At 43.7% G+C, this 14928-nt stretch overlaps 1 protein-coding gene across 3 annotated transcripts in view; it reads left to right on the top strand.

Annotated features, from left to right (window-relative positions):
* dipk1c (divergent protein kinase domain 1C) overlaps nt 1-13530 on the top strand; it is a 46204-nt gene extending 32674 nt beyond the window's left edge. For 2 of the 3 annotated variants that reach the window (XM_080864256.1, XM_080864257.1), the window contains exons 3-9: nt 2652-2855; nt 2940-2993; nt 3065-3246; nt 5157-5478; nt 8478-8642; nt 11880-11954; nt 12443-13530. In XM_080864256.1, the coding sequence (XP_080720382.1) occupies nt 2652-2855; nt 2940-2993; nt 3065-3246; nt 5157-5478; nt 8478-8642; nt 11880-11954; nt 12443-12670 (1230 nt within the window). In that variant the 3' untranslated portion in view covers nt 12671-13530. The remainder of the gene's footprint in view (nt 1-2651; nt 2856-2939; nt 2994-3064; nt 3247-5156; nt 5479-8477; nt 8643-11879; nt 11955-12442) is intronic. The other variant, XM_080864258.1, reaches the window with a different exon arrangement.
* Nucleotides 13531-14928: the final 1398 nt, after the last annotated feature.

Below are 14928 nucleotides of genomic sequence, written 5' to 3' on the forward strand. Positions count from 1 at the left end.
TTTTCATACTTTTATTTTTTATTCAGCTGCACAGCGCTGTGGTCCAGCAGGAGATAAATAACTATTAACTATTCCTGAGCATCCCTCACTTCAACTTCTGTTGAATTTTAAGCATCACTTCATGGTGGAAACATCTTTGTTTATTGAGAGGAACACAGGAGATATGCAAGACCAAGAGTTTATAAATCAAAATAAATGAATTTGTCACTGACAGGTATCAGACAGAAGCATCGTGCAGAAGCCTTAAACAGAGAGTCTCTGATTGTGGCTCCTCTGGGAGCATAAATTTCTCGTCCCTGTGCGAAGTGATGTGAGGATTTGATTTATTAAAGTTGGGTTTTAAAGCGCAGGTAATGTAAGAGTAAGAGCTATGGCATGGCGGGCAGCGGCAGGTGCAGGTGTGCGATTGTGAAGTCGGTCTGGGCCTCTGAGCTTCTTACCGACTGATGCTTGTGTTGGAATGTGAGCAGAGAGGATTAACCGCCTAATCCCCGAGAAGAACAACCCGACGCTCACACCTCCGGACACTGAGCTGCTCAGACACAGTGTGTCTGTGTGTGTGTGTGTGTGTGTGTCTGTGTCTGTGTCTGTGTGTGTGTGTGTGTGTGTGTGTGTGTGTGTGTGTGTGCACTCATTTCTCTCACTCAGATGTGAGATCGTCTCCTGCAGGGTTTCAGAGATTAGGAAAAAGAAAATCAGGAGCTGGAGGGAAGATGAGGAGCAAAACAGTGATTTGCTGCCATGAACTTTATTTTCTTTGGTCTTTTTTTTTTTTTTTTTTTTTTTTTTTTTTTTCACTTACTGAATACGGGACAGACTTGACTGGGGGAAAGAAGGGGAGAAAGAAAGAGGGAAAGAGAAACAGCTGAGAAGAGGGACGGGGGAGAAGGGCAAAAACCAAAAACCAACAGAACGGGCAGAGAAAAAAAAATGCATATATCAATCACCTGGATCACCTGCTGAGAAAGAAAAAAGAAAACAAGCAGAAGAGAACAAGAGTAATAGAATAAACAACATCACAATGATATATGGGAATATGACAGTAAATACTAAATGTTAAACATTATTGTGCAGCACATAAGATCAACAGAACACAGTGTGCTTTGAGGTAGGAGCCAAAAAGGGTGTAGTTTGTGGGTGTGATCACCCGTGTGTACACCTGTGAGCATGGACGCGCTTGTTTTTTGTTTTTTAAAAGGTTCCTTCATGTAATGATCTGCTAGAGGGTGTGGGGGGGCCACAGCCCCGTCCTCCAGGGCGTGAAGCAGGTATGGAGGAGATCAAAACTCCAGACATCCAGAGGCCCCCAGAACACAAGAGACCAAGGAAGACCAACAGAGGGGCAGCTGCGCCACTGTCCCGGAAAGAGCTGAGGAGAGTCCCAGATGAGGGCTCACTCAGCAGCCGCGGAGCAGAAGCCAGGGGGAGTTGCAGTGACGCGCCCGTGAGCTCCGCCGGCAGCCAGCCGTGCCTGAGTGACCGAGCCCCAGGCCAAGAGGCCGGGGGCACCCCACCTCCGAAGTGGCCCGAGCGAGCCCCAGGCTCCAGGCCCCGATAAGCGGCCGCCAAGGAGTGAGCCGGTGTGTACCTGGACGCCCATCCCCGGACACAAAGAACCACCAACGCACCGATGTCTGAGGGGGTCCGCCACTGGCAGGGGAAGTGGTGGTAGGGGAAGATAGGCCTCCAAACCTTGGAGGGCCTGAGATGTCCCCAGAGAGGTGGCGCCTGACACCCAACCTGACATATAGACACAGACATACAGGCACACACAGACACAAACATCCATTCCCACCCTCATGCTCTCATGTGCACTTACTCCACACTCAACCAACGTGGAGACAGACATAAAGAGACGTTGTACACACAATCACACTCCCCAAGCGTACTCTACAAACCGGGTCTAGGTGCCCCCGCCCCTGGAGGGGGGAACTGCACCCAGACCCAGGTGGTGTTTCCCTTTTCCCTGCGGTGGGGGGAGGCAGACCGCCCCGACTCCGCAGCAGCAGGAAGGCTCCACACTCCAGACCGCAGTCGGACGGCCAACTCCTCCTCCTAGCCCCCCTGCTCCAGCAGGTCGCAGAGAACGGGGGTGAGAGAAGACTCCGAACCTCCCTCCACCCGCTCATTGTAATGTTGATGCATGTGTGTTCTAAGGTGCATTTAAAACCCAGGAGGGCTTGGAGCTACCTGGTCTTTAAAGTCAACTAATGACCAAACTTTAGACTGTTGTCATCACTTCTCGCCCATCATCACAGTTCAGTCAGATTACTTTGAAATCCTACAGCAGAAAGTTGAAGTAAAGCTGAAGCTCAGAATATCTGAGAAGTTATTAGGACAAAATATGACACCATGTGTGATTAAAGTCATAAATATTTGAGGAAAAATTAGATTTTCTAAGAGAGCAGAAACAAATCTTGTGTTTTCTGAGATTAAAGTCATAAATTTAAGTTCATGAATAAATGAAAGTATTAGTTAACATGAATAAATATTCAGGGTTTTAATATTTTCATTGTAAAACCTGCTGACAGCTGGTTTTTAATGTTTTGCGTGCTCGCTGCAGGGGAACTGCGGAGCTGCTGAAAGGAACATTATCAGACTGAATGAAAAGATGTTGCCGAGTGACCTTTGACCTCTGCTCTGTGTCTCAGTGTCTGGAGTTCAGCGAGGGCTCGGTGACGGGCGACATGTGCGAGGACCTGTGCGTGCTCGGCCTGGTCGAGTACAAACGCTGCCTCTACTACGAGAACGGGAAGAAGGTGATCGAGGCGCGCTGGAGAGGAAGCCCCATCATCCTCAAGTCCAAGCTGGAGAACTTCTCCTCCTACGAGCCTCTGGGAATTCTGGACTACCAGGTGATGTCACCACCCTCGTGCCCACTCGCTCCGGAAGGGCGGCTTGTTTTAAAATAACTCTCCTGCTTGTCCTCGCCCCCACAGGACGCAGCCGAAGAGCTCTCCCCGCTCGATGTCGTCTTTTACGCCACTCTGGAGGTAAGCGGCTTCAGTTTGGTGCTGACGAGTCAAAGTTTCTATGAGTCAAACTTCACTTCCTGTCACCTCAGGTACGAAACTCCCTGGGGCTGGCTGAGGAGAACGAGGATGCAGACAGAGGAGGAGGAGTGAACAACAGCTCCCTGGCCAGACTTTTGGGCAAAAAGCTGAAAAACAGAGAGATGAGTTACTCAAGAGCGGAGCTGGCCTCGCTCTGGGCCCTGCTGCAGCAGGAGGAGTACACCTTCCTCAGGTAAACCCTGAACAGGTGGAGGATTTGGATGGTGTCAGTATGTTTGACTCTTCCTGAGGTTCTGAGATGCTCCAATAAACAGATGCATTTATTGAAGATCGATGCTCGCCTGTTTAATCGAGGGTTTAAATCGAGTTCGAGGTTCAGCGGTTTACCTGAGAACCTGGCAGCACAGACAGGACCTCCATTTTTACTGACAAAGTTTACTTTCAAAGTAAAACATTTTGTGATTTTTCCTGTGAAGCAGCTGAAATATGTCATGTTTTGTCTCTGAGTTTTAACCCTAAAGAAAAATGACCAAAAGAATATTTAAAAAACGTTTTAGTCCTGGCTTCTTTGTTCACGTTTCACTTTTAAAATGTCTGATTTTTCATGAGCACAACTGGAGAACAAAAGAAAACGAGTGAAATTAGCTTCAGTCTGAGAGACGTTCAGACACCGGCAGGCTGGCATCCAAAAGTAAAAGCAGTGAGCGGAGGTGACCTGTGCTGCTGCAGTGACAAATGGAGGAAAGCAGCTGTGTGAATGTGGAGCTCTGCAGGTCAGACACAACAGAGGAGCTGGAGACACCACAGAGTCTGATATCAGCTCTCATCGAGCTGCAGCTGATTAAAAGTCTTTTCCACATTTTATCCCCACCTGAAGAAGAACCCATTCATCACCGGCTGTTTTATAGAGAGCATTATTTTACATCACTGGTACTAATGTGTTCACACTCAAGTGTTTTGGTGTCTGAGCTCTGTTCACCTTCACTGAGCAGGAGGGAGGAGACAGAGGTGCGTGGTTAGACAGCCGAGGCTGTTACAGCTTAGTGGGTTAGTTTAGTTTTACTGAAGGAAGCCTGTGTGAAGGACACGCTGCTGTATTTCCTGGAGTAGACGACAGTCAGCATGCCCCCAAACAGACAGGAAGTAAAGTAATGGCTCATAAACGAGATCAGATAAAAACACCTGTGTGGTCTCCAGATTTTCATCCGTGATGATTCCTTCAAGTTCAAGAACTCAAGTTACCAGAAGGTAACGAACCAAAACTGCTCGGTCCACAAAGACGGATCCACTGCTGGAAACGTGCAAACCTCTGTGTGCACAGACCGCGACTGTGAAGGGGTACAAAAGCACAGATGAGCGAGGTTGCACATCCATGCATCCATCCAACCAACATCTGTCCATCTATCTATCCAACTTCCTCCATCCATCAATCCAACATGTGTCCATCCATCCATCCATCCATTAATCCATCCATACATCCAACATCAATTCATGTGGGTCGATTGTGGCTCAAGAGTTGGGAGGTCGCCTTGTAATTGGAAGGTTGCCGGTTCAAGCCCCGGCTCCGACAGTCTCGGTCGTTGTGTCCTTGGGCAAGACACTTCACCCGTAGCCTACTGGTGGTGGTCAGAGGGCCCGGTGGCGCCAGTGTCCGGCAGCCTCGCGTCTGTCAGTGCGCCCCAGGGTGGCTGTGGCTACAATGTAGCTGCCATCACCAGTGTGTGAATGGGTGGATGACTGGATGCGCTTTGGAGTCCTTAGGGACTAGTAAAGCGCTATATATAAATACAGGCCATCTATCCATCCATGCATCCATACATCCATCGATCCAACATGTGGCCATCCATCCATCTATCCAACTTCCTCCATCCATCCATGTGTCCATCCATCCCGATACTGCCAGAACACCTCAGAGTTTAGTTATGAAGAAAGACTTCATGATATCTCTGGTAGAGTCTGGTCCACAGATCAGTGTAACAGATCCAGTACGGACTCTTCTCTGGAGCTTAAACCTTCTTCTGAGTAAAGACACTTGTTTTTATCAGTTTTCAGCTTATTGTCTCCATGTTTGTCCTGATGATGACTTCCTGTGACATCACTTTGGCCTCATTGTATCTGCTTTCTGTTCCCTCTGGTCTCCAGAGTCCTGCAGGACCTCAGCACCCACGTGGCCAAGGTGCTGGGCTCCTGTGGTCACTTCTACGCTGTGGAGTACCTCTCAGCCGGGCACGCCTGGGACCAGAACATCTTTTCCCTGGATGACGTGGCCATTTCTGAGGTTCAGGATCAGGGTGAAGGCGGAGACCGAGCCAGGTGGAAGGCCCGAGAGATGATGCACCGCATCGCGCTGAGCTTCCTGGACATGGTGTGGCACTTTGACAATGACTTCACCCACAAGCTACACCTCTGCGACATCAAACCGGAGAACTTTGCCATCAGGAAGGACCTCACGGTAAGTCCTCAGGTGTGACTTTGAACACGCTCACTCTGCTTTGTCTTTGCAGTGACTCAGAAACCACGGAGGAGGGCTGAATGGCTTTAATGCTGGCTGAGGATATAATGAACGTAAGAAGGATGAAAGCAAAGCAGGGAGCTGGGAGAAAAGAGATAAAAGGGACGTGTTTTTAGAAAGCTATTAGAGCAAAGATGGAAATCAGATGCTGGACGGCGGATTACGTGAGGTTTTTCTTGAACAGATATTTTTTTAGCTAAAGGAAGAAGATGTGACACTGCTGCTGGGGAGAGAAGGTCATTGTGCAAACACACACCTGGGTACTTCTGTCTTTGTGAGGACGTTCACGCACATTATCAGAATCAGAAAGACTTTATTTATCCCCAAGGGGCAATTAAGATACACAGAATATACAGTATATACACAAAAGTGACTGAAAGGTGAATAAATAACTGTAAGTGAGTAAAGTGTCAGCAGTGTAAAAACAGACTAGTTTATGTTTCTGGTGTGGGAAATGTTCTTATCGGCAGGAGTTAAAAAGCAGAGCTGCTTTGGGGACAATGGTGGCGCTCCTCCTCCTCTCAGTCCTGCAGGAAATGCAGCAGAGGCGTCGCCCAGAGGGGAGGCATTGAAATGTGGGGTGAAGAATGTGAGAGGGGTTGTTGATGATTTTGGCTGCCTGTCTGAGGGCCTGTTGGCTGAAAACCTGTCAGAGTTCTGACAGGCAGGCCAATGATTTTAGAGCACACTGATGCAGTGTGCGGCAGTCTGTTCCTGTATGAAGGCTGAGATTTACCGCCCTGCAACTTGACGGACACCATTGAAATAAAGTCCAGGGTGGAGGTCGTGCCTCACAGCCTCACTGAGGGAAACAATCAGAGGGGATTTCCAGGAACGGGCACCAGCCTGGAAGCAGTCCAGATATGAACGAGGACACGGAGACCTTGGAGGGTGGAGTTTTTGGACTGTTGATGATTTTTGATGATTGTTCATTCATTCAACCCTCAAACCCAACAAGATCCCCGAACTCTGAGAAAGATGAAATAATCTCAGCGTCTTTGTTCTCGTGCCTGGAGTCAAATCCAGCGGCTGTCACCTCTGATGGATCCTCGGCCCATCAGTCACACGAAAGACTAAAAATAAAGTTTTCCATGAGCTGGAGCCAGACGTCCTCATCTCCAAGTCCCCATTAATCAGCCCGTGATCAAACTTCTCATCCGTCTTTATTAATATCTGTAATGTTAAAATTAAAAGTATAAGCTTGCTTACTCTAGAATGAGAAGTGGACTTTGGTGTTTTTCCTGCGGTCATAAATCAGAGCCGGAGCGTCTGGATGGAGGGAACCGAGCAGGGTTTGTTTTCTCAGCGTTATCTGAAGCTTTTATGGTTTGTCGTTAAATCAGCAGCACTTCAGGTCGGCGCTGGACTCCAGCCAACAATCACAGCTCAGCCTAAGCTATTTTATCTCTCATTGTTCAGCCCCTGATCGCTGGAAAATGAGCAGTTAAAGGGAAAAAAATGAGGCGTTTGTAGCGCCAACAAAAGTCAAGTAAAGCAGAGGCTCACAATTGTTCTCCCGGTTTTGCAGGATTAATGTTTTTCCTGTCAAAGTGCTGACATGGAACATGTTTAACTGCCCTCACTTAATAATGCCAGCACCGTAAAACCACCGTGCAGCCTGTGCTCGTTTACTCCAGGTGTGAGTGGAGTCATTTCATCTCGTTAAAGAGATTTTTATCTGCAGATTATTCCCAGCAGACCTCCCGAGCACTGCCAGGCTCTGTGTCACAGAGACACGCTGCTGCTTACAAACTGGTAATATAATCCAGGACATCAACACACACCGCACGGCGTGACGATTAATCCACCGCAGAAAATAGTTCCAGATGATCAAAGCTGTTTGTAAAAAAAATGAAACTGCCTGTGGAAGATCTTCATCTCTGTCGGGCCAGAAGCAAACGAGCGTCCTGTCAGTGCGTCTCTCCTGCATCAGGGCTGATTTAAATAATACAGACCGGCAGATTGTTACTCCAAGAAAACCCTCCAAACTTCAGTTTGACGTCATAAATATGAAAGAAAAATCTCACAAGCTCAGGAGAGAAAGATGTGAGTTTGAGACGATGAAAAACACTCACTGCAGTAAACGTGCTTTGAGCGGTGGAGTGACCGGAGGCCCACACACACATTTAAACTGTGTGAGATTTTTATCACTCATCTGAAAAATCTGAAAAACATGTTTTCATATTTTACTGCTGGGGGACATTTGGCCTTTAAAACTCCTTTCACTTTTCCTCCGCACAAAAGAATCTCTGTAAAGTCTCATTTGAATAATAAAGACGAAAAGAGTCTTTTTGTAGTTTAGAAATTTATCAGAAGCTTTCTTTTATTTTGATTCCATGTCCTAAAAACTGGATCGAATGTAGTGGAGTGAAAATTGTCAGTGGCTCATTTTTATTGGATTCTCGTCTCTTTTGTAGCAAATTAAAATTCTGATTAGTTTAAAATGTTATAATAATTTCATGACGTGTAAACATTTAAATGAACCCTAACACCACCTGTTTTCTGTTATTATAAAACCTTTGTGATGCTGATTTAATTCATTCCTTTCAGTCTGAGCTTTGAAACACTTTCTGTGCATCCGTCACAGATTGTTACGGCAGGATTTCACTTCATGCATCTTCAGTTTTTGGTTTCTACAGAGCTCCAAATCTGCCGTTACAGCTCACACATCCAAATATCTGAAGAACTTCAGGCCTCACTGTGTTTGTGTTCAGCCCACAGAGTCCGTGTTCATAGAGCCGCAGCACCTGAAGGTTTCTGAGCTCGAGGGCAGAATTTCAGGCAGATCTGAGCTCGTCATGTGGGACACGTTTTTTATTTATGTAGCGTGCTGGGATGGCGTGAGCACATCCAGGCTGTGTGTCATGTTTTGCACCTTTGAAAATATAAGGTGTGGATAATCCTGCAGCATGGGCTCACACAGGGCGGGTGTCCTCTGGTGTGTCCTGCAGGTGGTGGCGATCGACGTGGACATGGCGTTCTTCGAGCCGAAGATGAGGGACATCCTGGAACAGAACTGCAGCAGCGACGACGACTGCAACTTCTTCGACTGCTCGTCCAGGTGTAACCTGAGCAAACGCAGGTGCAGCCCGCGCCGCAGCAACAGCAACCTGCAGGTAAGCGAGGCCCTGTGACCTCACTGTGACACTTTCAGCTTTGAGCTTTTATTTTGTAAAAATCTGCTGAAAATGTGTTTTATTGTGACACTTTAATTTGGTGTGATTTTATTCTCTCAAATGCAGCGGTCACATGACTAAACCATCAAAGTCCGTTCAGTTTAACACTTTAACTCTTTTATTTTTCCCTCCTATGAAATTATTATTATTATTATTACGTATGTATCTATTTATGTTTATCTATTTACTGTACAAAATGATCAGGTTTTAGACGAGTTTTGTGTTTTTTGTAAAATAATAGTGAGTAATAAAACTTTCAGTCTGCAGAGGAAATAAACTGGCTAAAAGGAGAAAGTTTTATAATAAATAAAAATCATTTTGTATAATTAAGCAGAACTCTGAGAAACAAAAGCGTCTAAAATTAAAAGTGTCTTTGTTCCTCTCCGAGTCTTTGTCCACCTGTGTGGATGTTTTTCATTCCTCGGCGCGAGCGCTGAGCCGTCGGCTCGCTCTGCAGAAAATTACAGGGTTGGTCTGTTTCTCCTCTTCCACCGTCGATCGTCCACAACGTCTAATTACACGTGTGGAAAAGTGTGGAATGATAATTACTGACCGGCCTGATCCTGCTGACAGGCAGAGTTTCAACCTGTTTATTTACCTGTGCAGGTGATTTTGTCTGCAGGCTCACTGCTGCTGAGGAAACGATTTTCTCTCTTTTTTAAATGCATTTTGTATATTTGATCAATAAAATAACTTTTAAAGAAAAAAGTGAAAAGTTTTATACTGAAAAATTCATTTTCATTTCTGTCGATTTTATTTCTGTATCAAATTAAACCTGAAGAGTCGACACAATTTATCTATATGTCAGATTCATGCAGTTTATTACTTTAATTATGAACTTAATTATGAATTTATTCACTTTTTTATTGTTTATGATTGTTAAAGAGCGGTGAGGTGTGGGGGCCGTGACCTTTGCTCTCACATCTGAGATCCTCTGATGGGAGTAAAATATTTATGTTCTTAATATTTCATCTGATTGTATTTCACATCAAAAGTCCATTTTTAAATCTAAACTTCTGCATAAATTTGGAGTTTCTGGCTCATCGCTCTGCAGCTTCACATTAGACACATTTTTATTCTCTAAATATGGAAAAAAGTTACATTTGTCATCTGCTTGGAAACAAAAACACAAAATTAGTTACAGCACGAAGTCATGATTTAGGCTCACATTAAAATATTTGTCATCTTTATTATTCCAGCAGTTTCTGTGCTGTGGTTCCTCTCTTTCTTTACTTATTTACAGAATTATGATTATTGTTGTTATTGTTGTTTCATTGCTGTTCAAAATTGTTTTATTATTAAACTGAAGATGTTAGGAGAGTATTTTTATTATTTATAATGTTAAAGTGAAACAACTTAGAGAATTTCTCTAAATCATTTACAATTACTTTTAATAAATTACTTTTACCTTTAAATTGTTTTTAAATTAAATTATAATCACAAAATTAAAGCCAATTCTAATATTACATTACATTATATTACATTACATTATATTATATTACATTACATTACATTATATTATATTACATTACATTATATTACATTACATTACATTATATTACATTACATTACATTATATTATATTACATTACATTATATTACATTATATTATATTACATTACATTATATTACATTATATTATATTATATTATATTACATTACATTATATTACATTATATTATATTACATTACATTATATTACATTATATTATATTACATTACATTACATTATATTATATTACATTACATTATATTACATTATATTATATTACATTACATTATATTACATTATATTATATTACATTATATTACATTATATTATATTACATTACATTATATTACATTATATTATATTACATTATATTACATTACATTATATTACATTACATTACATTATTATATTACATTACATTATATTACATTATATTATTATATTATATTATATTACATTATATTATGTTACATTATATTACATTACATTATATTATATTACATTATATTACATTACATTATATTACATTATATTACATTATTATATTACATTACATTATATTACATTATATTATTATATTATATTATATTACATTATATTATGTTACATTATATTACATTACATTATATTACATTACATTATATTATATTACATTATATTACATTATATTATATTATTATATTACATTATATTATAATATTATATTACATTATATTATATTATTATATTACATTATATTACATTGTTAGCAGTAGTAGTATTATGATGATCGTTGTTAGCTTGAAGTTGTTTTGACTCATCAGCCCGTCAAACTCAGAGGACAAAGGACACCAGAAGCTGAGCCGACGTTTCTGTCACCATCGCCATCGCCGTGACAACACCAGGACGGACTCTCATCGCCCCGTATCACATGACTCGTGATACGTGATACCTGCATTCATCCACCAAAAGAGGACGTTTAAATATGAGACGGACGGAAACTGTTTCTCTAACAGGTGACGACCGGAGGCGCAAACACGGCGGCGTCTGAGGCGGGAACCTTAGAAACTAACGGAGTGGATGGATCCCAGGAGAGAGGACAGGAAGCTGAAATTTAAAGGAAAGTAACAGAAACCAGAGACAGAACAAAATCAATTATCACCATAAATAAGAGTAAGTCGGAGCAGAGAGGAAGGAAGTGGGAAAGAGTTCAGGTGATGAAGAAAAAGGAACAAAGACACAAAAGAGGAGAAAAAACAGATGAACTGACAACTGAACCAAAACTGAGGAAAGGAGGCGAAGAACAAAGAGACGAAGAAGAAAGGAGAAGATGAAGATGAGTGATGATGACATGCTGACAACATGCTGCTCTGCCATTGGCCAAAGTGAGGCTCCACAGGTGTCTCTTGGGCGCACCCAGCAATGACCCTCAACCTGCCAATCATCTCCGGAGAGAAAGAAGTCATTGTGTGTGTGTGTGTGTGTGTGTGTGATGTCGTCTGCATACTGATAAACCAATCAGGTGCTGCTCAGACTCACTGCTCCTCCTCCTCCTCTGTGATTACCTCTCCTGATGCGCTCTTCTTCTTCTTCTTCTTCACTTTTCTTTACTTGGAAGCTTTCCCCTTTTTTTTGCAGATTTCTTCTTTTTCATCTAATTCGAGAGTCCGATGTGTGATTTGTGACTTTTTCCTCTTCGTCTTCAGGTGATCTGTGAGAAGATTTTTAGACCGTGGTTTTCTCCCACGCTGCTTGGGGCCAAAGCAGCGCTCCCTCTGCAGGTAATGTATTTGAAAACATCTTCAGAGGTCCATCTCACCCCACGCCAGCATCCTGCTCTGTCACACCAGCATGTCCTCCTGTGTCTGTGAACCTTCTCAGCTCCACACCAAGCCATTAAAAATGCTCCAGCACATCCACAGTGCAGAGGTCCGGGTTAATTACAGTTACATGTGGAGGACTCCTGTCAATCAAAGCAGCCAGTAGTGTTTCTGTAGATTCAGAGATAATTTTAATACAACCTCAGCCAGGAAGCTCCAACGTGAAAGGGAAACTGGCACCAGCATCATTCGGGAATTCCAGTGATGGAGGGATAATAATTTGGTTTCAGCGATCAAATCCGACTCCGAGCCGACTTTAATCCCAGCTTTCCTGCAAACACTGATGAACTGCAAATTATCTAATGTAGGACAGCAGTTAAAGTCCTGAGTTTTGTGGATTAGAGAGTTTAAGACGTGATGTTGGTGTTGAAATTGTCTTTTTCCATCAGGTGGAGCTGCAGCGAGCTCTGCAGGAGTGTTCAGCGACTGAAGGGGGCGTGGAGGAGTCAGAGGAGGATGGAGGTGGTGGTGGTGGAGGAGGAGGAGGAGGAGGCAGGGGCGTCCATCAGCGCCTCTTCAGTGTCCTGAAGCGCCTCATCCAGGAGGGAGGGGCTTCAGATGAAAGCGGAGAGGCATGGGAGGGAAAAGGCCACGCCCACACTGCGCTGAACTTTTGAGCTGTAATGAGAAGGTCGATGTGGGCGGAGCATCTCAGAAAACCAGAGAATGTTTTAAAACTATCAACGGGTCTCTTCATGGCCAGAGAGCCCAGGTAAGACTGGCCACTCACTGATGGGAAAAGACTCGTCCACTGACACATTTTGGGTCCAGAACCACAGTTTGAGCCACTCTGAGTGTAAGTGACTCCGTCAGCAGGTCCCATCTCAAAGAGACACAGCAGTGAGACTTTTGGCCTCAGTGTGCATCGAACTCTATCACGATGAACAGTTTTAGACACACACACACAAAAGTCACGGTGTTCTCGCTGCCAGTGACGGACGTTTCATCCTACCCAGTTTGTAAAATTTAACCAGAACTTAAGGTGGAGTTCAGGAAAGGTCCACCTTTGCCTCCAACAAAGAGAACTTTGACCTAAGAACTGGTTTGCTGTGGAACAACTTGAGCTGCATCCATCACCTTTAGCTCACGAGTGTCCAGGTGCTCGTCTGGGAACGTCTGATTGGGTCACAGCGAGCATGGAAACATTCAGCGACGCCTCACGTTTCTTCTCGTCACAGAACCAGGGATCCAGTGTGGGCAGATCCTCGCAGATTTATTATCCTTTTACGTAACTGGTTAGTCTCAGTGAGATTTTTCAAAAGAAGCTCTCTCATTTGAAGAGAAACTGTAGAAAATAAATGTGTTTGAATGATAAATGCTGAGATACAATGTAACATATGACTAATGATGTTTGATTCACAGCTGAATGAACGACTCTTGGCCTCTTTTAAAGGTTTTTAATGGTTAATTTGACATGTTTTTGTCCCGTTGTCGACTGTTTTCAGGTTCCAAAGACAGATACCAATAAAACATATATCATCCATCCAAAGTGTGTTTGGTTTGTACAGAACGTCTGTCTCACAAAATACAATGTACTGTTTCATGTTGTATTAAAATAACAGATTTTGGAAAATGTACTGATAGTTTGGTCAAATGTCTTAGTGAAGAAGACATTTGTGACCTGCTGAGGCCTCCGGGAAGTTTCTTTGTTTAACAAGACCAATATGAGCCTCAGCAGTCACAGACACCCGCTCATTACTACTATGCAACATCCAGTAAAAATCCTTGAATTTCTCCCACCAAACCTGGGCTCAGACTTTTTGGAAGGTCTGTTACTATAGTAACCTAGCAAAATGGGTATGGCCCACACAATGTGCTTACACATGGCCCACACACTGCAAAGAATGACGGCCCTTTGGTGGCCCAGATCTGGTTTCCAGAGGTGGCCCACACATGGGCCAGCACAAGGCCAGCTGCAGACTCACTGCTGGACCTGTGCTGGCCCAGATGTCAGCCTAATGTGTACCTTAATTAAGCCATGTAATAACAAGATGTGCCAGAATATAATAGTGCAAAAGTAACATGATGAAACTCTGTTCAGAGAGTGAATGGACTGATTCTTATATAGTGCTTTTCTACTCACCCAGATTACTCAAAGTGCTCGATACAACATGTCATATTAACCTAATCACACACTTTCTCTAAACTGAGTGCTTCCTAACTACATTCATACTCTTGACATGCAGACTGGAGGAGGCAGGGATCGAACCACTAACCTTTCGATCAGTAGGTGACCTGCTCTTCCTCCTGAGCTACAGCCACCGAGTGGTGAACCTGAGTAAACCCTCACTAGGTTTGGATAAAGTGTGAACTCACAAACCTGTCAAACCTGCATTTGAAACATTAGCTACCATAGCAGTATAGTATTGCAACATGGCATTTGGGTCTTCTAACTCAAATAGGAAAATGGGAACATAAATAGTGCCTCATTGCCAGACGTGGCCCACATCTGGTTGACATACACCCTGCCATGACACCAGTCAGTCAGAAGTGCCAGCTTGATGCCGGATCCAGGCCAGACCTGTTTTCTATGAGCCTGGGCCACATAAACCAAACCATAATCGGGCCAGATGTGGCATGCCATCACATAGACAGTGCCATCTATGCCAGGCCTGGCCCACATCTGGATGAAATACATCTTATCATGCCAGAAGTCAGCCAGCAGTGCCGGCTTGATGCCAGATATGCACCAACTGTGGAAAGCTGTCATGCATGTATCTGCAAACTTGATGACCTCATGTTAAGAGCTTGTGACACTAACCGCCCAGACTGTCCACTCACAGATCTCCGAGCTGGGAGTCGGTCCTTCTGGCAGGAAACTCCTTTGTTTGACTCTTTTAACTCGGAGCCCCAGAGAGACGATTCTAGGCTAACA

This window comes from Rhamphochromis sp. 'chilingali' (genome assembly GCF_963969265.1).
Source record: "Rhamphochromis sp. 'chilingali' genome assembly, chromosome: 18".
Taxonomy (NCBI): domain Eukaryota; kingdom Metazoa; phylum Chordata; class Actinopteri; order Cichliformes; family Cichlidae; genus Rhamphochromis; species Rhamphochromis sp. 'chilingali'.